Source organism: Globicephala melas, chromosome 1, assembly GCF_963455315.2.
Source record: "Globicephala melas chromosome 1, mGloMel1.2, whole genome shotgun sequence".
Lineage (NCBI taxonomy): Eukaryota > Metazoa > Chordata > Mammalia > Artiodactyla > Delphinidae > Globicephala > Globicephala melas.
This window is the reverse complement of record NC_083314.1, coordinates 101,251,747-101,275,999: the sequence shown is the minus strand read 5'-3', so window position 1 is coordinate 101,275,999 and position 24,253 is coordinate 101,251,747. Positions and strand designations below refer to the sequence as shown.

General features: G+C 37.5%; 1 protein-coding gene across 4 annotated transcripts in view; it reads left to right on the top strand.

Moving 5' to 3' along the window:
* The first annotated feature begins 724 nt into the window (after positions 1-724).
* Positions 725-24,253, top strand: part of SNX7 (sorting nexin 7) — a 95,905-nt gene continuing 72,376 nt past the window's right edge. For 3 of the 4 annotated variants that reach the window (XM_030868769.3, XM_070046535.1, XM_070046536.1), the window contains exon 1: positions 725-928. In XM_030868769.3, the coding sequence (XP_030724629.1) occupies positions 749-928 (180 nt within the window). In that variant the 5' untranslated portion in view covers positions 725-748. The remainder of the gene's footprint in view (positions 929-24,253) is intronic. The other variant, XM_030868765.3, reaches the window with a different exon arrangement.

The window sequence follows — 24,253 nt, the reverse complement described above, 5'->3', positions numbered from 1 at the left end:
AAATAATTACAGTTTTTCATTGGCAGCATAAAGACTGCTGATTATTTCTTGGTGTCAAGGTCCAGTCCTGCTCGCTGTCCTCGACTCTTAGTAACATTCTTGCTCATTAACTTCAGGATGACCTCCAGGAATAAAGATACATTTGAAAGGGGCTGAAAATCGTTTTTAAATCCAACTTCCCTGGCTTTACAGTGAAATGACCACACAGTCCGGTCACTGGGTCAAAAATCAATTACAAAACAGAGGAGGTTTTGCATTAGCCTTAGTAAAAGACGAACTCGAAATCCACAACCAAGAAAAAAAGGCAACCATTAAAATGCAGGAAATACAGTATTGGCTTTTTCTCTTGGCGAGATAGGTCGGCTGCTTTCCAGCCCCGCTGTGGATGCTCTGAAGTTCACGGTTCGCTCCGTCGCTTCTGCCCAGACCCCCGCCCCCGTGGAAGCTGTCGTAGGGTAGCCCCGCAGCATGGTCCGCACGAGGACGCCCCCTTCCTACCTTCAGGGGACAGCGTCCCTGGCCCCACCCTAGCCAGAGTCCGAGAGTCCCACCCCTTCGCCTCCTGCAGGCCCCAAGCCAAGTGGGGATGAGCCTGGGCCCCGCGTTCGCCCTGGCAGTTCCGCGTCTGCGCAGCGGACGTGGGGCTGGAGCGGGGCTGGCCGGGGAGGCGCAGGATGCGCGGGAGCCAATGGGCACGCTCGGGGGAGCCTGGCTGGCTGCGGCGGCCGGCGGGGCGCGCACTCTCGGGATGGAGGGCGAGTGCCGGGCACCTCAGGCGCGCTCCTCGGGCCTCCCGGCTGGGGGCGGCGGCGGGGAGAGCCCGGGGGGCGACGCCCCCCTCCCCGGCAGCAGCGGCTCCTCCGCCCTCCTGCAGGCCGAGGTGCTGGATCTGGACGAAGACGAGGACGACCTGGAGGTGTTCAGTAAGGTGAGGGCGGCGCGGCGGCGCGTCCCGGGAAAGTTCCAAGTCAACTCACGGAGTTGGCCCCGCCATGCGGCGGCCGCCCCAGCGCGCTCGCTCGGCCCCGCTGGAGACTCGGAGCCGGGACAGGGTGGGTCTCCCCCAGCTGCCCGACCCCGCCTGGCGGCTCGCCGGCTCCGGGGCTGCGTCCCGGCGGGTCCCGAATAGCAGCCGCTCCCTCGTTTGCACTTTGACCTTATGTTTGGCAGGGCCTTGGATTCGTGGAGTCTGCAAAGTTGTGCTGTTTCCCCCTTTTCTCCTCTTCCCTTCTTTGACGCGGACATTTCCAGTGACAGTGCCCGAACCCGGGAGGCGGTGGCCCAAAATTGCCCCCGCCCCTGGCAGCTTCTTTTCAGGCGCAGCCAGCCCTGAACTCTGGGAGCGAAATCACCCGAGTCTAGAGAAATTATTCTTGATTTAGTGTTGTTGCTGGTTGTGGATTGGAGACTTGGGTGGCGCCGGAGGTGAGTCTCAAGTCTAGTGGGAAGAGGCGTGAGGGAATCCCTCTTCAGGAGAAAACGGTTCTTGTGTCCAACGGGGAAGCTCCTGCGCTGCGGAGCTCAGGATTTTTCAGATAGTCAGCTCCTGCTACCGAACCCACAGACGGCGCTTTCGTTTTTAAAGGTTACCCGGGGAAATCTAGGACCAAAGGGCCCTCTGAACTTGTAGGATAGTTGGAGAGAAATTGACAAGGGTTACTGGCCGACTTGTGCGTGTAGGCTGGTGGTTGTAATTTTTTTTTTTTTTTGGGAAAAGAAAAATACCATTCTTGCGGGGCCGTTCAATGCCACTGCATCTTCTCTCGTTGCTGTTGGCAGAAGACTTGAGATGGGAACATTGTATTAATTACTAAGAAGCCTGTACAGTAGGTAAATGTTACCTTGAGCTGTTAAGAAAAGCCAACAAACTTCACCGCTGCTTTATTCTGGGAAAGAAGTTAGAAAGTGAACAAGCATACTCTGACCCCAAAGAGGAATATGTAAAACTCCCCTTTTTTTTCCTTCAGGATTAAATGAAATGGTAGGAACAGTTGTATTTGGGAGGTTCAGAGAGAGTATCAGTTTTGTACCCTTGATGAAGTCACTTGACCTTTCAATGTGTTTAAATTCTAAAATAATGGAATTGTGTACACTTTTATGTTCCACACATATTTTATGTTCAGATCAAGGACAATTGGCCAGTTCTTGTTTATATTGCCTTCTAAGATACCATTAGGCTATGGTATTAGTGTATGGGATTCTGCACTGTGAATCTTCGGGGGCAGGGGGTACGGGGAGAATGTAGGGAGTGGCAATTGCATATCAGAATCATCTGGGATGGTTTAAATTTGTCATGTGGTTTCTCTTTCCCCAGATTCTCAGTGTCCCAGCCTCAACTGAGAATCACTGTTTTAATGAGCCTCCGTAGTCAGAGGCGGATTTTAGGTGAAGTTAATGAAATTTAACTTTAATTTAAATTTAACTGTGTTGTTGGCTTAGGCCTCTGTAAAATGTAAGTTACTGGGAGTTGTACAGGCTCTAGGTGGAAAGGGAATGGCAGGTTGTAGCCAGAAGCATTTCTAAGTTGGCGTTTCTGGTGAATTGCCTAAAGCTACCTCAGAAGAAAGGAATCTAGAACTCTATGGCTCCAACCAGTTGTTGAGATTTTTTTTCTCATTCTAAATAAAAAAATTGTTTTTCCACCTAATTCTGTGTTTGTAATTTTGTGTCCTGTTTTAAAAGGCTGTAAGCTGCAGCACCATACTTAACCTCTGCTTTATTAAGCAGGGCATATAATAATGTGTAATATTGTATCTTTACCTTAATCTGTATGGCTGCTTTCTATAGATGATCTTAACTTTTTCTAAGTGTCCAACACATGTAGTTATACAGCACTAGCAAGCAGGGTGGATCCAAGTGTATGGGCCTTGCCTGCTTCTATTTTAGTAAGTTGAATTTTTCAACCATTAACCACAGATAGACAAGCAAATTTAAGAAAGTTGTCTTCATTTGGCCTACTCTCTCTATGACTCCCTTTTTAGCCTGCTCCTCTGTAGAACCCTGCCACTGTCCAGCCTACCCTAAGATGGTATCAACCATTACTACCAAAGTGTACTAACTTTACCCCTTAGTACTTTGAGATTGACCATTTTCATATTCAGTTTGTATTTACAATTGTAGTTTCTTATTTCCTTAGATTATTTGTGAATATATATACCATGCCCCTGTCCAGAAGCTCTTTTTTTCTCTTTTTTAATGGAAATATAGTTGATACACTATATTATATTAGTTTCAGGTGTATGACATAGTGATTTGACATTTATATACATTATGAATTGATCACCATGATAAGTCTAGTAACCATCTGTCACCATTATAAAGTTACTGCAATATTATTGACTATATTCTCTACACTGTACATTACATACCTGTGACTTAGTTGTTTTATAACTGGAAGTTTGCACTTCTTAATCCCCCCAACCTATTTCCGCCTCCCTCCGCCAAACTACCAGTTTGTATCTATGAGTTTTGCTTCTGTTTTGTTTGTTCATTTGTTCTGTTTTTTTAGATCCTACAAATAAATGAAATCATAAAGTATTTGTCTTTTTCTGTCTGACTTATTTCACTTAGCATAATATCCTTTGGGTCCATCCATGTGGTTGCAGGTGGCAAGATGTTATTCTTTTTTATGGCTGAGTAATATTCAATTGTATACATATATACAACATCTCTTTGTCTATTCATCTATCAATGGACACTTAGGTTGCTTCCATATCTTGGCTGTTGTAAATAATGCTGCAGTGAACATAGGGTGCATACGTCTTTTCAAATTAGTGTTTTCACTTCTTCAGATAAATACTCAGAAGAGGGATTGCTGGATCATATGGCAGTTCTATTCTTAATTTTTTGAGAAACTTTCATACTGTTTTCCATAGTGACTGCACCAATTTACATTCCCATCAGCAGTGCACAAGGGTTCCCTTTTCTCCACATTTTCACCAACACTTGTTTTTTGTTGTTCATTTGATAATAGCCATTTGGATAGGTTTGAGGTGATATCGTATTATGGTTTTGATTGCATTTCCATAGTGATTAGTGATGTTGAGCATTCTTTTCATTTGTCTTCTGGCCATCTGTATGTCTTCCTTGGAAAATTATCTATTCAGTTCTTCTACCCATTTTTTAATTGGATTGTTTGTTCTTTTTTGTTTATTTTCTTTTTCATGATTGTTATTTTATTGAGTTGTATGAGTTCTTTATATATTTTGGATATTAACACCCTTATCAGATGTATCACTTGCAAATAACTTGTCCCATTCAGTAGGTTGCCTTTTCATTTTGTTGATGCCTTTCAACTGTGCAGAAGCTTCTTAGTTTGATGTAGTCCCATTTGTTTAGTTTTGCTTTTGTTGCCCTTGCCTGAGGAGACAGATCCCCCAAAATATTGCTAAGACCGATATCAAAGAGCAACTGCTTTTGTTTTCTTTTAGGAGTTTATAGTTTCAGGTCTTACATTTAAGTCTTTAATCCATTTTGAGTTTACTTCTTTTTTTGGTATAAGAAAGTTGTCCAGTTTCATTCTTTTGCATGTAGCTGTCCAGTTTTCCCATCACCATCTATTGAACAGACTCTCTTTTCCCCACTATATATTCTTGGCCCCCTTTTCATAAATTAATTGACCATATAAGCATGAGTTTATTCCTGGGCTTTCTGTTCTTTTCCATTGATATATATGTCTGTTTTTGTACCAGTACCATACTATTTTGATTACTGTAGCTTTGTATCATAGTTTGAAACCATGGAGCATGATACTTCCAGCTTTGTTCTTCTTTCTTAAGATTGAATTGCCTATTCAAGGTCTTTTGTGGTTCCATACAAATTTTAGGATTGTTTGTTCCAGTTCTGTGGAGAATGCCATTGGTATTTTGATAGGGCTTGCCCTGAACCTGTAGATTGCTTTGGATAGTATGGAAATTTTAACAATATTAATTCTTCCAACCCATGAGCATGGTATTGTCTTCAGTTTCTTTGATCAGTGTCTTATACTTTTCAAAGTATAGTTCTTTCATTTCTTTGTTTAAATTTATTCCTACGTATTTTTTTGTAGTAATTGTAAGTGAAATTATCTTCTTAATTTCTCTGATAGTTCATTATTAGTGTATAGAAACACAACAGATTTCTGTATGTTGATTTTTGTATCCTGCAACTTTAATGAGTTCATTTATTAGTTCTAATAGTTTTTTTTTTTTTGGCATCTTTAGGGTTCTCTATATATAGTATCCTGTCATCTGCAAACAATGATAGTTTTACTTCTTCCTTTTCAATTTGGAAGACTTTTACCTCTTTTTGTCTGATTGCTATGGCTAAGACTCTCAATACTGTGTTGAATAAGGGCAACCTTGTGTTGTTCTTGATCTTAGAGGAAAAGCTTTCAGTTTTTCACCACTGTATATGTTAGCTATGGGTTTGTTACGGCCTTTATTGTGTTGAGGTATGTTCCCTCTATACCCACTTTGTTGAGTTTTTATCATAAATGGATGTTAAATTTTATCACGTGCTTTTTCTGTATCTTTTGAGATGATCGTGTGATTTTTATCCTTCATTTTGTTAATGTGGTTTATCAGTATACATTTGCAGGTCAGAAGCTTTTTAAAGAGTAGGCTCTTTGGCTTATAATTATTCCTTTTTTTCTCATAGTACATTACAAGTACCTGGTAAATACATGTTAAGTATTTTTGTGTAAGATTCTGTGCTAAGGATTCTTTGGAAAAAAGAAATGCAAGATTCAGTTCTTGTTATCACAGTCTTGGAGTCCGGTTGGAGGATGTGACAGAAACTAAATGACAGTATCAAGAGAGATGGAAAGTAAAACAAAGTATTGTTCTGAGTTTTCAGATAATCCAGTTAAGAGAAAATGATGCCAACTCTCAATAGAGCACAGGGAATGCAGAGGATATTGACTTAAAAGAACAAGAATAGATGTGGAAGGTAGGAGAACATAACTGATAATTCGAAAAAAGGAAAAGAAAAAGGATAAAAAGTGTAACAATAGTGTAATAATTGTTTTAGAACTGGGCCAAAATGAGATGAGGCTTGCAAAAAATTTACCTAGAGAAAAGGAGCAAACTTGTCTACATTTAAAAGAAAAAGTTCTTCTTTTGGGGGAAAAATAATATATTAAAATAAATTGCCTTTTTTAAAATTAAATACTGTAATGTGTAGAAGAAACAGCAGTTGAAACAGAGCGTAGGTAAACAGGTCACAGTGAAACACTGAGATGCTTATTTGTTACTCAGTAAATTATAGCTCTTATTATTGGTTTTTTAAATGATATTCAGGACCATAAAGTGAGATCTATATCATTTAGGATAATCAGGGAATTTACAGATGTAATTATCGTCATCACCACTAGTCGACTTCGAGAAGTCATGGTATGCAGGCTTGGTGCTCAAAAGCTAGAAATAGGTAAAAATTCTTTTCAAAAATAAGGGGGAAGAAAGGAAGTTCTGGAAGGTATAGACAAGTAGGCTTAATTTCAAGCTCTGGTAAAGCTATCGAAGCAACAGAACTACTTACTATATTTAGTGTAAACACTTTGAAGAGAAGGAGGTGATCATTTTTAATAAGAATGGTGGAAAACTAAGATTGTTTTTAGGTAAATCAGAAATATAACAATGTATATGTTTATTTGAACAAGCTTTTGAAAGAATCACTCATATTTTTGTGGAAAAGGATATTTTTGAAAGAATAATGAGCTATGGTTGTGGAGAAAACCAGCTCATATATATATCAATATATGATCATATATATGATCTCTATCAATGGATGAGAGCTGGAAGCGTGGGGATGAAAAGAGAGAATAACCAGCATAATACATAATACTACAAAAGTGTGGAGAATAACTGGATAAAGACAGCCACATCACCACCTCCCATCCTGTATGCTCTTCTATAATGTGACCTGCCACCTTCCTATCAAGAGGTGGGATCTATGCCCCACTTATTGAATCTGGCTAGGATTGTGACTGCTTTGACCAGTAGGGTATGGTGGAAATGATGCTGTGCAACTTCCAGGGCCAGATCACAAAAGGAAATGAAGGCTCTGATTTTTTTCAGTGGGACAGTGTGCTTTTTGCCATGTAAGACATGCAACGTAAGGCCTCCATATTGTGAGGAAGCCCAGGCTACATTGAGAGACTACACATAAATGTTCCAGTCAGCAGCCTCAGCTGAAGTCTCAGGCGCCATCCAGCATTAAATGACTAACTTGTGAGTGAAAATGTCTAACATGATGTCAGCCCCCAGCATTGAGACCTCAGATCTCAGCTGAGGCCCCACATATAATGGAGGAGAAACAATCCATTTCTGCTGTATCCTGTCAGAATTCTTGACCCAGTAAACCAATGTGCATAATAAAATATAAAAACAAATTGTCTTGGGATGGTTTGTTATACAGCAGTGGAAACTGTACCAAAAGCTAATAGTCTGTATAACATAATCAGTCTTCCAGATTTTTGATAAATTGGAATACTGGGTTTAAAAGCAGACTATGAAATTTAATTGGGATAAAGGTAAAGTCTTGAAGGAGGCTCTACTCATCATTGTAAATTAAAATATAGCAAGACGTAAACTTAGTATTTAGGAGCAGAGACTCTGTAGCTACACTGCCTGTGTGTGAAATCCTGTCTCCACTGCTTACTAGCTTTATTTCCTTTGGCAAGTTAGTTAACCTCTCAAAGCTTCAGACTTCTCATCCATAAAATGAGGGCAAATAATAAATATGAGAATTAAATGACTTACTAAATGTAAAGAGCTTATAAATAGTACCTGGCACTTAGTAAACCCTCTTGAATATTGATCAGTTATACACAGCCCGTGTAGGATCCTGCTGTACCAAAAGAACGACAGTGATGGACATGTTCCAGCTCTGTCTGTTTAATGTGGCAGCCACTGGCCACATGTGCCGTTTGAGCACTTGAATTGTAAACTAGTACATCTGAGGAACTGAACATTTAATTGTGTTTAATTTGAATTAATTTACATTTAAATTTAAATAGCCACCTGTGGCTAGTGGCTACCAGTTTGAGGAGAACAGGTCTAACCAAATTAATATTTTATTACTAGCTTGGATTATGATTACTCAAGAAATATCCTTGAATCAATGAGTGGTTTTCTACCTTGGTAATCTGTACAGAAATATATAAAACACACACACACACACACACAGTATTTACATATGTATGCATGTGTGTAGTGTGGGTATATATGAATGTGTATGTGTATATATATATATACACATATATTATGTATGTGTGTGCATGTAGAGTGTGTAAGCATAGTGAATGTTTCTATGTATGTATATATGTAGTGTATGTGTGTATTCATTCTCAATTGTCTCACTTAAAACCTAGAATACACGATTAAAGCAGGCAAGTCATGTGTTCCCATTTCTCTGACCTTCATACTGATCCTACCTCAGTGGGTTTTACCATTTCGATGGTTACTCAGCCATAAAAAGAAACGAAATTGAGCTATTTGTGATGAGGTGGATAGACCTAGAGTCTGTCATACAGAGTGAAGTAACTCAGAAAGAGAAAGACAAATACCGTATGCTAACACATATATATGGAATTTAAGAAAAAAAAATTGTCATGAAGAACCTAGGGGTAAGACAGGAATAAAGACACAGACCTACTAGAGAATGGACTTGAGGATACGGGGAGGGGGAAGGGTAAGCTGTGACAAAGCAAGAGAGAGGCATGGACATATATACACTACCAAACGTAAGGTAGATAGGTAGTGGGAAGCAGCCGCATAGCACAGGGAGATCAGCTCGGTGCTTTGTGACCGCCTGGAGGGGTGGGATAGGGAGGGTGGGAGGGAGGGAAACGCAAGAGGGAAGAGATATGGGAACATATGTATATGTATAACTGATTCACTTTGTTATAAAGCAGAAACTAACACACCATTGTAAAGCAATTATACTCCAATAAAAAAATAAAATTAAAAAAAAAAAGAGGAACCAATAAAATAAAGGAAAATAGGGCTGATCCAGGATTCCTCCCACTAGGAGCTCCACTGTCTACCATCACAGTCCTCTTAGATGTTAAGTACTCTTATATTCCTCCCAGAGGAGGAAGAGTAGGAGAGTGAAGTAGAAAGAAGATGAAAAATCCTCAGTTCTCCTGATGAATGAGCATATATGGTCAACAATAGAATTAAAACCAACAAGGAACTTGCAGGGTAAGTTTGGAGAGACCTTGTATAAGACCATTTTATGTACAAACATTCCTAGTGATTTTCAGTGACTGAATGATCAATATACCCAAATGACAAGGTACCTATTGAATCTGAACAAACAACATATTTTCAAGGTCATGTGGAGTATTAATTGTACTATAATTTGAACTGTTCGTGCAACTTAAGTTTCATTCCACCCTCTGTATTTTAAAGGGAGAGTTGATGTCAGAAAATGGCAAAGGTATATTATGTCATCTATGGATACCAGTGCCCTGATCCTTGGAATGCTGTTTTGAGATAGAACCTTAGATCTAGTCTGGGCTTAGCAGAAAGAGGGCTTGGATCCATCAGCACTGTCTTTCATTGGCACAAGGAGTGGGGAGGGTTGCAGTAGTAACAGTCTCGCCATGCATTTGCTATCATGAAGGAGAATAAACTAAGGGTTTCACTGATGTTATGTTCTGGCAACTGTGAAGAAAGGCTGGGAAGAACAAAATATAGTTTAGCTTGGAAAAGACTTGGGCTGATTCTTTTAACAACCTTTATGAAGAGTTGTTATGATCTAGGTGGATTAAATGTTTATAGTTTTGAAGGGCAAAAGTAGAACCACTAGGTCAAGAGTATGTGGAGATCAGCTTTAGGTCAGTTTATGGAATAGTTTTCTAATTGAAGGTTCCAAAATGAAAGGGATTACTCAGCTAGGCCATAAATTTTGTCACTAAAAATGCTCTGGCACAAGCTGGATGACTGTCCCAGAGGAGAAGAGGGTGTGACAGTTGCACTGTCCCTTCCCGCTATTAGGAGGGAAATGAGGGCTTCCTGGTGGCGCAGTGGTTGCGAGTCTGCCTGCCGATGCGGGGGACATGGGTTCGTGCCCCGGTCCGGGAAGATCCCACATGCCGCGGAGCCTGCACATCCGGAGGAGACGCTGCAGCACTGGGAGGCCTGCGTACCACAAAAAAAAAAAAAAAAAAAAAAAAAAACGGAAATGAAATTTTAGCATGCTAAACTTAACCACAGGAGCAATGGAAAGCCTTAATTAGGTGGTCCTACTCATCCCCTCAACTCATCCCTACAGTTTCATTCCCAAACTGAACTATGTTTCTCCATTCCCTAATTCTTACATTTCTCTTCCCACACCTGTTATCTTTTCCATCTGATTCTCTGCTAATGATGTGATGATTTCTTAGATATCTAGGATAAAATACTAGGTCTTACCTTCTGTTTATCCCTTTCACTCACTTTCCCTGTCCCCTACATATCTGAAATGTCCCAGTTGGTTTTATCTTCTTGGTATCTCTAGAATTAGTGCCTTCTTCTCGTTCCCACTGTTCCAACCCCAAGTAGTATTGTGTTTACATTTGAGAACCATTAAAATAGTTCACAAGAAGACACAAGGTCTTCTTTCTTCTCTGTTTTGCCTGTAGTCTGTCCTGTGTGCTCACAGAAAACTGTTTCCAGAGCACCCAGCTCTGAACATAAAGAACATATTGTCACATTGTGTCATTCAAGGCTCTTGGTGATTAGGCTACACTGTGGTTCCCCTCACCTCTCTCTCTCGCTCTCTTTTGCATGTGCGCATGCGCACGCGCCTTAGTAGTCAAAGTATGTTCCATGAATCTATTGGATCACCTGGGAGCTTGTTAGAAATGCAGTTTCAGAATCCACTCCAGAACCAATGAATCAGAATCTGTGTTTTAACAGGATTCCTCAATGATTTATTTGCACCTTACAATATACTGTTGGGTCAACAAAACAAAATCCTTTCTGTTATTTACGGCCTGTTGTAAAGCGACTTCTTCCTTAAGAGCTTCTTCATTCTCCAGCTAGAATTAATTTCTTCCCATAATTTCTTCTCTGTGCTCCCCATAATAGTGTTTTGAATCTCATAATACTTAATACATTTTGCCTTATAAAGAGGTATTTTTTTCTCGTCTCTAAAATCTTAATTGCTTGTCTATCTCCAATAAATTAAATTCCTTGAAGGTAGAAGAGTAGGAACTCTAAATGTTAATGGAATAAATACATTAATGAATGATATGGCCCGTGCCTTTTTTCGTATATATGGACACAGTTATTGCAGTAATTTTCCAATCATCTGTTTTCAGTAAATTCAGTTTGTATTGTATTGGTCTTTCCAATCAGGTTACTAGACCAAATAGAATTTAAAACAAATTTGTCTTGACAAATGGTGAGTAAATATTATTGATGGATGACACAGAGCTATGTTAAGCGTCAATTCTGGACAAAAGCTCCTATTTAGATTTCATTAGAAGAAATAAACACAAAGCATAAGAAAACCCAAGGGAATCATTTAGAAACCTTCTTACTTGGGAAAAATAAATCCTTTGAAGCCAATAGCACCTGTCTCAATCGGGGGCTTGGTTGCAAGCAATGGAAATCAACTCTGGCAGGAAAGGAATGAAATAGTAGCTCACAAAGTAGATTTGAAGGCTGGAAATGCAGATGCAGAAAGGGACAGGCACTAGCAGAAACTATACCCAGTGTTATGGTTGGAAACAAGATTGGATGTTGTATAGCCAAAAGAAGAAAAAATCCATGAGAACCTATAGGAAGAAGAACTATAGAGCTCTTTTGTGCAGATAGCAGTATTTTATTTATTTATTGGTCAGTGGCAATGGGGAAAATTATTACAAGTATTTTGGGAAAATAATGTTAAAAGACTTCAGATTTGAACTTAATAAAATATATTCTATTGGGTTTTGAAGGTGGAGTTTTATTTTTGCATTTTGGGGGTTCTGATAGGATGCTCTAGTATAACTGAGAACCTGCTAGTTTTGCAAGTGACTAGTGTGATCAGAAGGAAACACAGATTCAACAGTTATGCAGTTGTAGTGTTCAAATTTATTTTATTCATGTATTTTTTAATTGTATCCCACACTTTTCAATGAGGATATTAGACTAAAAGTTAAAATAAACATTTTTAGTCACTTTAAGAATATACTTTAAAGTTGTCTCAGTAAACAAATGGAGAGTTATGTGCTTAAAAGTTTTGTCTATTTTAAACAGAATTTTTGAATAACTCTGACACTTCATATATCCAATCATGTTGGATAATGCAGTGCTACTTATAGTATTAATAAAAAAGGGTGTAGTTAGACAATCAAAATTATTAGCAAATACTGATATAAAAATCAGTAAAACACATCTGTGATAAAACAGAAGGTTAAATCAGTAGTTTCTAAAATTGAAACAATTTTTTTTGGCCTTGAGAAATGCTTTGGTATAACATACCCCTTTTTAATTGTGTTTAACTTTATTGAGGTGTATTATATATCACAAAATTCACCCATTTTGGGTAGATGATTTTTTGTAAGTAAATTTACTTAGTTGTACAACCATCACTGTTAACCAGTTTTAGAACATTTTCATCTTCCACCTCAAATCCATCATGCCATTTCCAGTTAATATCCATTTTTACTCCCAGCCTTAGACAACTACTAATTGATTTTCTGTCTTTATAAATTTGCCTTTTTAGGACACTTCATATAAATGGAATTGCACTTTTTGTGTGTCTAGCTTCTTTCATTTAGCATATTTTATTTTTTTAAATCATTGTTTAAAAATTTTTGATATAAGAAATAAAAATTTCATTTTAAAATGAAAAACAGAGATTACTGATTTACAATGAAACATTAGGAAAAGAAATTCTGTTTACAGTTAAAATGGAAACCTTATTATATGTGACCAAAAACTAAAGGCAAACTCTTGGTATGTGAGTTTTCAGAACTGGGGGGAAAAAATTCCTATTTTGTTCTTTTGTATTAACTCTGAGAAGGTTAAGTGTGTGTATCCGTGTGCATACATACATAATACATATGTACATATATATTTATGTGTATTTAACCTGGTTGAAAGTTGAATGGTATTTTTTTGTTAGGTTTCACTAGATAATGCGGTAGTACAAACAGCCTCAAGATCTTAGTGGCTTACCTGCAATAAAGACTTCTTTCTCAGGTATGTACCTGTCAACTGTGACTGAACTGAGAGTCTGGTCCAGGCTTTGAGTCTGCTTCTTGTGTTTTCTTCATTTTGGGATCAAGATTAAAGGAGTGATGCTAATTGGGACATGTCATTCCTGCGGCAAAGGGAAAAGAATATGAGCACCGGTGGAAACAGGCAATGGCTTCCAAATCTTCTGCCCAGACACATGACACCATCCAAAGCAAGTCACTGGTCAAATTAACTGGGGTGGGAAACTTATTTTCCTTCCATAAGGAGGCACTGAAAGTTACCTGGTAACTGACCAGGAGGTGTATTCCTTTCATAGAAAGACAAGGGGTTATTGGGAACAATCATAGCGGCTCCCACAGTGGTTTTGTGGCAAAATCATATGCAAATGGCATGTTGAACCTTTCTGAGTAAGGAAAACTAATTTTTTTTCTATGGAGTGTTAAATACAAAAAAGAAAAATTTCCACTAGATAAGAAATTACCCAAGCATAATTGAGATAAATGGAAAGGCATTAGTCATGATTAATAACCTCTTACTGGTTAATGCTCATGAATAGTCTGATTAGGATCATACAGACCCTTAAAAACCTCTAGCTGTGCAACAGATATCTTACTTTGGATTTCAGGTGCAACGTTCATTTATCGTGGAGCTCTCCCTTCCCTTTTTTCAAGACCTATAAGATAAAAATGTGAATACTTAAAATTCTGCCACAGTAAACGTCAAAATGAGTTTCATTGGTTATATCTTCATCAAAGCCTGTGTTCTTCCCATTTACCTCCTTTCTAGTCTCCCAACATCCTAAGTCCTTTCCTGCCTTAGGCATTTTTGGTTCCCCTAACTGGAATGCTCTTCTGTCAGTGTTTTTCATGGCTGGCTTCTTCTCACATCACCTCCTTAAAGACACCTTCCCTGACAGCTCTCTCAAAAGCATTCCTCTCACTTCCTGCCTTAACCACCTACTCCAGCAATTCATTCCACTTTATCTGGAATTTACTCCCCTGTTTATCAACACTTATTTATATCTGGACTTATCTTGTTTCTCTATATTTTTATTTGGTTATCATCTGTTACCCTCCCCCCTAACTATCGTGTAAGCTTCATGAGAGAAGGCACCATGCCAGCCAGTCTTGGCCACTGTTGTATCCCAGCCTAGTGCTTGATACATAGTTGACATTCAATGAACTTTTGTTAAGTGAAATAAAGGTGCTATACTAGGTGCTTTTGGTGTGTGTGCATGGGTGGTGGTGATGGTAGTGGTGACTGAGTCTTGGCTCTTCCAATTAAGAAATAAGTGATTTGGGGAGAATTATTATTATCCCTATGGTACAAGCTTATTTATCTGTAAAATTCAGGTGATGATAATTGAGCTTTCTTTCATCAGGTTGTTGAGAGGATTAAATGAAATAATGCAAGTGTATGGTGCTAAGGTGCATCCCTGGCACTTAGAAATGTTGGTGGCTGCTAACTGATCAGGGAGTTGGTTGCCGAAGGTTGGAGCGCCTGTGGCAGTTTCTTAAAATAAGGCAACAAAATGAGATTTTCAGCATCAGTTGACTCTTCCTTTTACAGATGATTTCTCTGTAGCGTATAATGCTGTTTGATAGCATTTTACCAACAGTAGAACTTCTTTCAAAGTTGGAGTGAGTCCTCAAACCCTCCCTCTGGTTCATCAACTAAGTGTATCAGTTTATGTAATATTCTAAATCCTTTGTTGTCATTTCAACAATCTTCATAGCATTTTCACCAGGAGTAGATTCCATCTCAGGAAACCACTTGTTTGCTTCTCATCCATTCAAGTTTTATCATGAGATTGCAGCAGTTCACTTCATCTTCACACTTCTAATTCCAATTTTCTTGCTATTTCCACCACATTTGCATTTACTTCCTCCACTGAAGTCTTGAACCCCTCAAAGTCATCCATGAGGGTTGGAATCAGCTTCTTCCAAATTCCTGTGAATGTTGATATTTTCACCTCTTCCCATGAATCACAAATGTTCTTAGTGACATCTAGACTGGTGAAATCCTTCCAGAAGATTTTCAATTTCCTTTGCCCGGATCCATCAGAGAAATCACTGTCCATGGCAGTCATAGCCTTGTGAAATGTATTTCTTCAATAATAAGTCTTGAAAGTCTTGAAAGTCCTTAATCCATGGGCTGCAGAATGGATGTTGTATTAGTAAGCATGAAAACATCAATCTCACTGTATATCTCCATCAGAGCTCTTGGGTGACCAGGTGCATTGTCAAAGAGCAGTAGTATTTTGAAAGGAATTTTTTTTTTTTTTTTCTGAGCAGTAGGTCTCAACAGTAGGCTTAAAATATTCAGTAAACCATGTTGTAGACAGATGTGCTGTCATCCAGGCTTTGTGGTTCCATTTATAGAGCATAGGCAGAGTCAGTTTAGCATAATTCTTAAGGGCCCTAAGATTTTCAGAATAGTAAATGAGCATTGACCTCAAAGTCACCAGCAGCATTAGCCACTAAGAAGAGCTTTGAAACCAGATATTGACTTCTCCTCTCTAGCTATGAAAGTCTTAGATGGCATCTTCTTCCAATATAAGGCTATTTCATCTTCATTGAAAATCTGTTGTTTAGTGTAGCAACCTTCATTAATGATCTTAGCTGGAGCTTCTGGATAGTTTGCTGCAGCTTCTACATTAGCAGTTGCTGCTTCACCTTGTACTTTATGTTATAGAGATGGCTTTTTTCCTTAAATCTCATAAACCAGCCTCTGCAAACTTCAGACTTTTCTTCTGCAGCTTCCTCACCTCTCTCAGACTTCATAGAATTGAAGAGAGTTAGAGCCTTGCTCTGCATTAGTTTTTGGTTTAAGGGAATGTTGTGACTGGTTTGGTCTTCTATCCAGACCACTAACATTTTCTCCATATCAGCAATAAGGCTGTTTCACCTTCTTATCATTTGTGTGTTCACTGGAGTAGCACTTTAAATTTCCTTCAAGAGGTTTTTGTTTGCATTCACAGCTTGGCTAACTGTTTGGCACAAAAGACCTAGCTTTCAGCCTATCTTGACTTTTAACATGCCTTCCTCATTAAGCTTAATCATTCCTAGCTTTTGATTTAAAGTGAGAGTCTTGAGACTCTTCCTTTCACTTGAACACTTAGTGGCCATGGTAGGGTTATTACTTGGCCTAATTTCAGTATTGTTGTATCTCAGCAAATAGCAAGGCTCAAGAAGAGGGAGAGAGATGGGGGAACAATCAGTGGGTGGAGCAGTCAGAACACAAACATCAAGTTCACCATCTTATATGGGCGTGGTTCGTGATGTCCCAAAACAATCACAGTGTAACATCAAAGATCACTGATCACAGATCACCATAACTAATATAGTAATAATGAAAAAGTTTGAAGTCGTATTGCAAAAATTACCAGAATGTGACACAGAGACATGAAGTGAGCAAATGCTGTTGGAAAAATGGCACCTATAGACTTGTTCAATGCCAAGTTGCCACAAACCTTGTAAAAAACATGGTATCTGTGAAGTGCAATAAAGTGAAGCATGATAAAATGAGGTATGCCTGCATTCCCTGTGTGGCCCTCTCCAAGATTCTTTCTCTCTCTCATGCTTAAAAAAAAATAATAATTTGAATTTTGTTTTTATCATTCATTTGGTTTTCATAAAAGTGATGGTCCTGAACTTAAAATGGTTTGACTAATGATATTTAGACTTTATGGTGCAAAAGCGATACACATTCAGTAGAAACGATACTTTGAATTGTGAATTTTGATCTGTTCTCGAGCAGTGGTAGATAAGCTTTCCTGGTGCTGGGCAGCAGCAGTGAGCCACAGCTCCATGTCAGCCACACGATCACGAGGGGAAGCAACCGATACGCTTGACGCCGTTCTGTACCCATAAAACCATTTGTTTCTCACTTTCAGACAACATTCAATAAAGTACATGAGATATTCAACACTATATTGTAAAACTGGCTTTGTGTTAGATAATTTTGTCCAACTGTAGGCTAATGTAAGTGTTCTGATCACATTTAAGATAGTCTAGACTAAGCTATGATGTTTGGTAGGTTAGGTGTATTAAATAAATTTTTGATTTATGATATTTTCAATTAACAATGGGTTTATTGGGATGTAAACCCATTGTAAGTCAAGGGAGATCTGTATATGTATCTTGAAGCACTATTTGTTAAGGATTTATGTGAATTTGGACCTTGTATGTTTTAGGACTTTAAAAAATGATGTTGTCCTGTGTGAATTCTTCTCTGATTTGATCTTTTTTCTTCTAATATTTAGTTTGTGATATTTATCAATGGCCTTACATGAAGTTGTAATTGATTTTCATTGCTGTGTTTTATATATATATATAAAGCTTTGTATGCATATACCACAATTTATCTATCCATTCTTACGGGCTGCCTTGAATGTTTTTGTACTTCCTTAGGTTTTGTCCACTACATGACTATATTTTAACCATAGAGGTTGATTTATTCTTGCTTTAGATTTCTGTTTAATTTTGTGGGAAACTGAAAATTGAATTCAGTGACAACTCCCAGTACGTTTGACTTACTGGCAGTTAGGTGGTGGTCACATGCTTGTTCCTCTACTTAATAGCAGTTAAGAGTTTGAACAAGTGATTTAACCTATTTCCTCATTGGAAAACAAGAGGTAAAAGAGTACCTACTCAATAGTATTGCTAGCTGGTTTATAAAAGGGAAAGAAATAGAACATACTCTGTGGGGTCATGGTAAGGTTTATATAATTCACATGAAGGTTTCAAGGAGACAATGTATACCCCACATTTATTCATCTCTTTTTATCCTCTGTGATCCAAGGTGAGATATGACCTCTCTGATGTTACTGAATCTCAGAAAAGTAACGTGACTTGACCAGGTTCACACAGCTGTATATATATGTAAACTTGAATTAAGTTTAGTTCTGCCTAACTACAGAGACTTTTTCTTTTAATATACCAGTTTTTTTTTTTTTGCCAGAGTGGAAAATTATGTCAAACAAAATTATGTGAAACATATCTGTGGTCAGTATATAACTTCATAGTGCACAAAACCTGAAAAAATCCAAGTATATTCAAAGCAACACTGTTAGAAAATAGAAACAGAAAAATGAATAAATAGATTATGATATATGCATACAAGGGTATATATACTACATAGCACTGGAAATTATGTCAAACAAGATTATTGAGTGTTGTATGCCCCTTTATAGAACACGACATAGGCTGGCTTTTCCCCCAATCACATTTCCAACAGTGTTCCACAGAAGGCCTTTCTAATTTTTTATTATTATTATAAGCAGGCAGATTGGAAAGAGTTGTAAACCAAAACACAGCTGGTAAGTCTAAATTTAGGCCCATCAAGATGAGTGTCCCTCATAACAACATGGTTTCTCAAACTCCTTCCACTTTAAGTTGCTTTTTACCAGATGTCTCTTGGTGTACGTGTTTCTTGTACATCAGCAATTTTATTTGCATGGCCTTTTCATGCCAGTATTCTGATTTATCACACTTCTCACATTGATTTTTTTCCCTCTACTTGTAAAAAGAAAATAGTTGTTTGTGCACAGATGGTGGTTGCAATTTAGTATTATCAGAGTAATTCATGTTATATTTATGAGATGTTCCCGAGTAGCATCTTAGTGAAGGATATTAAGGAAGGACACCTTCATATCTCACCTTTTAACCTGTTTCTTTTGGAGTTTATTTCCTGAGCACTCAAATATTGGCAAGTCATTGTTTGTTTTAAATTTCAGCTCTGTATTTTATTTATTTCAATAGTAGAACGTTGGAACCATCTAATAGCATTAAAAGTGGGAGGCAAAAAACATTTCTCAGAAATTACTGAAGTTGATTGTTAACCTGTAAAAAAAATTAATGGAGCAAGGATGAAATATTTTAATTATAATTCCTTCCTTCCTTTCTATCCTTGTTTCCTTCCTTAAATATTTATTATGTACCACTCTATATACAGAAATGCTGTTCATTTGCTAGGGCTACCGTAACAAAGTACCACAGACTAGGTGTCTTAAACAGCCGGAAATTTATTTTCTCACAGTTCTGGAAGCTAGAATCTGAAATTAAGGTGTCAGCAGGATTGGTTCCTTCTGAGGGCAGTGAGGGAAGGATCTATTCCCAGTCTCTCCACTTGGCTTGTAGATGGCTGTCTTCTCCCTATGTCTCATGTTTTCCCTCTATGAATGTCTATGTCCAAATTTCCCCTTTTTTATACAGATACCAGTCATATTGCATCAGGACCCACTCCAGTGACCTCATTTTAACTTGATTGCCTCTGTAAAGACCCTGTCACCAAATAAGGTCGCATTCTGAGGTACTGGGGGACCTCAACATATGAATTTTGGGAGGACATGGTTCAACCCACAACAAATGCTTATAATAAACCAAAAATAAGAACAAAGAGAACTTACCCTTAATTTGTAAGTGACTTTGTCAACAAATTTCAGTATTATGCTAGCACAGTGCTAATGTCCATTCATTTCAGCAAAGTCACTTAAATGGTTTCTCTTACAGTGAATGTGTTGATTTGCAGTAAGGATAAAAGACAATGACTTCCTGTGACAATTTGGCTTACTTCTCTATTATACATATTCAAATCTCAGCCTGAAACCATCCCAAGATTTTTTGGTGTGTGCCTGTGTGAGTGTGTTTTCACTATGCTAGCTATAAGAAAGGTATTCAATGTTATTTAAGAAGTAGAGATTTACCATGCAAATAATTTCCCTTCTGCTTTAATCTCTTGAAGAAAAAAAATGAAAAGATGTATTTTCATTGTGTGAAATATCATAGGATAATGGTTGTATATCCAAATGCTGAGAATGAACGAATGTATAAATGAGATTGAGGACGGGGAGAAAGACAGAGAGAACTAGCAGGAGAAAGAGGCATGCGTTATTGTGGAAGTAAGAACTTTGTTTGGAAAGAACAAATTTTAACCATCCATTTCTCCTGAAAAGCATCAACCACAAAAAGTTAAATGAAGTTCTTTTTGGTCAGTTACTTCTTTGGATCTTCTCAAACACTTATTGTCTTTACTTATTCGTGTCCAAATGTAAATCTTTTAAGTATTGTCAGTATATTTTCTTTCCTTTTTTTGAAGTGAATATAAAACTCTTTGGATAGTCACTTTTATTGAGGTTTTAAGAATGTTTTTGAGTGATTCATAGTAATTTACATCCTTCTACTGAAATCTTGGATGTTGCTAAATTTCAGCCTGTAATTTTCTTCCTTTGCTAGATATTGAAGCATATTTTTATGACACCACACTACACTCATTGGAATTGTGAGCCTTTATAAATTCAGGCAGATCTTTTCCACTCTACAAAAGGATGCATTTTAAGCAGAAGAAATAGAATGCTAAATTATGTAGTAGGTAAAAGAAGTGGGTTGTGGTGAGTTAAGAGGGTGACTACAAAGAACGCCAAAGCACATGGTTGTATGCACTGTCAGTGAAATTTAAAGCACATTTGCCCATCAACTTAAAAAACTACTGTTTATATGAAATGATAATTGAGAGAGATTTTTGTACATGCTGATTGCACATTTATTTGAAACCTCTAAATTCTGGTTTTAATGGCTGCTTAGTATTCCATTGTGTTAGCATCCCATAATTTATTTTGACAATCCCATTTTCATGTGATTCCGGACATATTTTTAAATTTCATATTTGACTATACAACTTTGAATTAAGAAAAAATAACAGATAATCAAATATGTAATCCAAGGTCTTCTGCCAAAATGGCCCTAGACAGCTCTTTTAACTTACTGTTTTTTTTTCACAGTAGTTTTTTCAGTAGTTTTTACTATTTTTTTTTTTACAGTAGTTCTTACTGTTTCTGAACACGTTAGATACAGTGTTGACTCTAAACAATTAAAAACCTTTTTTCAAAATGATGCACGTTTATTTTAGAATATTTGGAAATACAGCAACTCAGACAGGAAAATTTTAAACTCAACAGCAATCCCAACACCTGGAATAACTTCTGTTAACTTTTTTGTATAGCTTCTAAGTTCATGAGTGCACGCATATCGTGAGTGCACTATTTCTCACTTTTTCTCTCCTACCCTCTGATCCCCCTCTGTCATACACACACATAAATACACGTACATGCATTAGAATCTAGTTGAATACAAATTTTATAAGCTAATATTTTCTCTTAATACCATACTGGGAATCTTTTTCCAAGTTACTATATATTCTTCTAATATATTAATCACTTTATTGTATTCTAGTATATGGATAGACTTTATTGTATCCTATTGTAGGTATATACCATAATTTGTTTCACTAAACTTTTGTTGCAAGACATTTATTGTCTCCATGTTTTTGTGTGTCTGATCAACTCAACTGTAATTTGTCCTCTATTCCTTGGTCTAAATCATGCCTAATATACATATATTTTCTAGCATTTATATCTTGTTTTCTAAATACCAGTCTCCTCTAAAAGAAACCAGAGCTCCTTGGAGAAATGTCTGATTCCATGACTGGGGCAGGGAAAATATAACATAAATCTGAAACATCTTGCTATGCCAGAAAATAAAGTGCTCAAGGAATAATGAAGACATATCAAAAACACACAGATGCCAGCTTTAAGGAGCTCCTACTAGGGAAATTTTGGACACTTAGAACATCAAAATAAATTATATTAATGGATTATAACCCATTGAGTAAAATAGGATTCTGAGTCTATACTCATATAATTAATTGGCTTAAATAAATACTCTTCATCCTCCTTAGTAGGAAACCTACTGATAATATGAAAATTGAAAAATTAAAGAAAAAAGAAAATATATGTTATTTTGAAATAAGGAAGGTAACAAGGAACAAAACTAGCTAATAGAGTTCTGAATTTGCTTCTGAGGAGCATGAACTGGTAATAGCAATAGTGGAGCATGTGATGCTGCTTCTTAAATTTGTTTCGTTTTATTTTAAGCCTTGTCAGATGATTTGACTTTTGAAAACTATAAATATACTTTTTATTTTGAAATAATTGCAAACTTGGAGAAGTGTTGCAAGAATACCACAAAGAATCTAGATTTCCCAGTTATTACCATTTCACAACATTTGTTTTCTCTGTGTGTGTGCAAGTTGAGTAAATTAGAGACATGTTTTATTACTCCTAATTAAATCTGTGTATATTTTTTGAAAATAAGGACACTCTCCTGCGTAATCACAGTATAAGTATGCAAATCAGGAAATTAATATTGACATAATACTATATTCTAATCCACAGACCCTTTCAAAATTTTCAGTTGTCCCAATAATATCATTTAGAGAGAAAAAACAAAGCCTCTTCTCCTTTGGAACAGAATCCAATCCAAAATCATATGTTGCTTTGGCTCTTGTGTCTCTTTGGTCTGCATCAGTCTGGAACAGTTCCTCATCTTCCTTTTCCTTCATGGTATTGGCATGTTTGAAACTCTTTTATAGGCAATGTCTCCTTCCTTCTAACATATACATATGTTTTTCCCCCCATTATCTTAATATAACTGTATCACCATGTTTAGTTAAATTCAGTATTAAGAACAATTTATTTTTATTCACAGTTAAGCCATGTAATGAACTATGATTACATTTTTCATACTTGTACCTTTTGTTTTCTTTAGAGTTCATCATTCATTCATTCCTTTATTTTAGGCCCTCCCTTTCTCCCTCTCTTGTTTTCTCTGCCTCTTGGCTTTTTTGCACCAATTCATCTACAAAATCTAATATAGCATGCTTCCTTTCATTATGCTTAAATGTATCAGGTATTCTGTCAGCCTCCCTCCCTCCCCACTTCCCTCCTCCCTTCCTTCCTTTCTCCCTCCCTCCCTCCTTCCCTCATTCTCTTTCCCTTTTTCCTTTGCTCTTTCTCTTTCCTTCCTCCCTCTCTTCCTTTATTCTTTCCCTCTTCATCTCCTTGCCCCCCGGAGTCTTTCTGCTGTAGTCTGTATAGGTTGTTCTCTAAGTCTGTTCTTTCACTGTCATCCAAGGAATTTCCTTTAGTTCTCTTCTATGTTGAATCTCTTACTTTCAGGTATATTTCTTCTTTCTTGGTATATGCCCTTATTTTGGAAAAGTGAAGAGTTTTCCAAAGAATGTGTAAGAATGGGTACATGGAAAGTCAGTTTTTGAAGTCTTTCCTATCTGAAATGGCTTCATTCTACCTGTATACTTGAATGACAGTTTGGCTATGTATATAATTCTAGGTAGGAAATATTTTCCTCTAAAAATTTTGAAGATACTATTTTATTATCATTTAGTTTCCAGTGTTACCACTGAGAAATCTGAAGCCATTCCTATTGTATTTTACCTGTTTATAGTCTCTCTGGAAGCTTTTAGGAATTGAAAATCCCCACTGGTATGAAATGGCATGGTGATAGATGCTTGTAGGGATACTACCCACCCCACTACTGTCCTCTTCATTTTGAGGAGGCCTGCTAGGCCCTGCCAACCTGGAAATACTTCAATTCAGAGGACATTTTCCTTCTTCATTTTCTGGAATTCTGTTCATTCAGGTACTATCTACCTGGATCCTCTAATTTTTAAAAATACTTCTCTCTCCTTTTCCATCCCATGTTCTTTTGGTTCAGCTTAGTTCTCAAGTTAAATCTTTTGAACTTCCGCTTGAGTTTTTATCCTTCCATCATATTTCAACTTTCACGAGTCTCCTTTTTTATTGGTTTTCCTGTTGTTCTCTGAATTTTTTTGAAAAATAACACCTGTTTTATTCATGAATTTGATATCATTCTTATCGCTAATGAGTTCATCTATTTTTAAAGCATTATATTCTCTATTCTGTCTGCTTCCTGTATTCTCTTTGTTTCTTTATTTGTGAATCTTTCACATCAGAGGCTTTCCACATGTTGAGATGTTCGGTAGTTCCCGCACCAGGTACTGACAAGCTGAGCAGACATTCAACATCTTGCTGCCCACGTTCTTGGGGCCAAATGAGGGGAAAGGGCTGGATATCGTTTCCTCTGGTATGTAGGACTTTCCCGTGATATCTGTATTTTCATAGGGCCTCTCTCTCCCTCCATCCTGCCTGGTGCTCTTGAGTTCAGAGACACTCCAGAAAGCAAATTTCCAGGTTTTTTGCAAAATTGGGGAAGAAAAGTCAC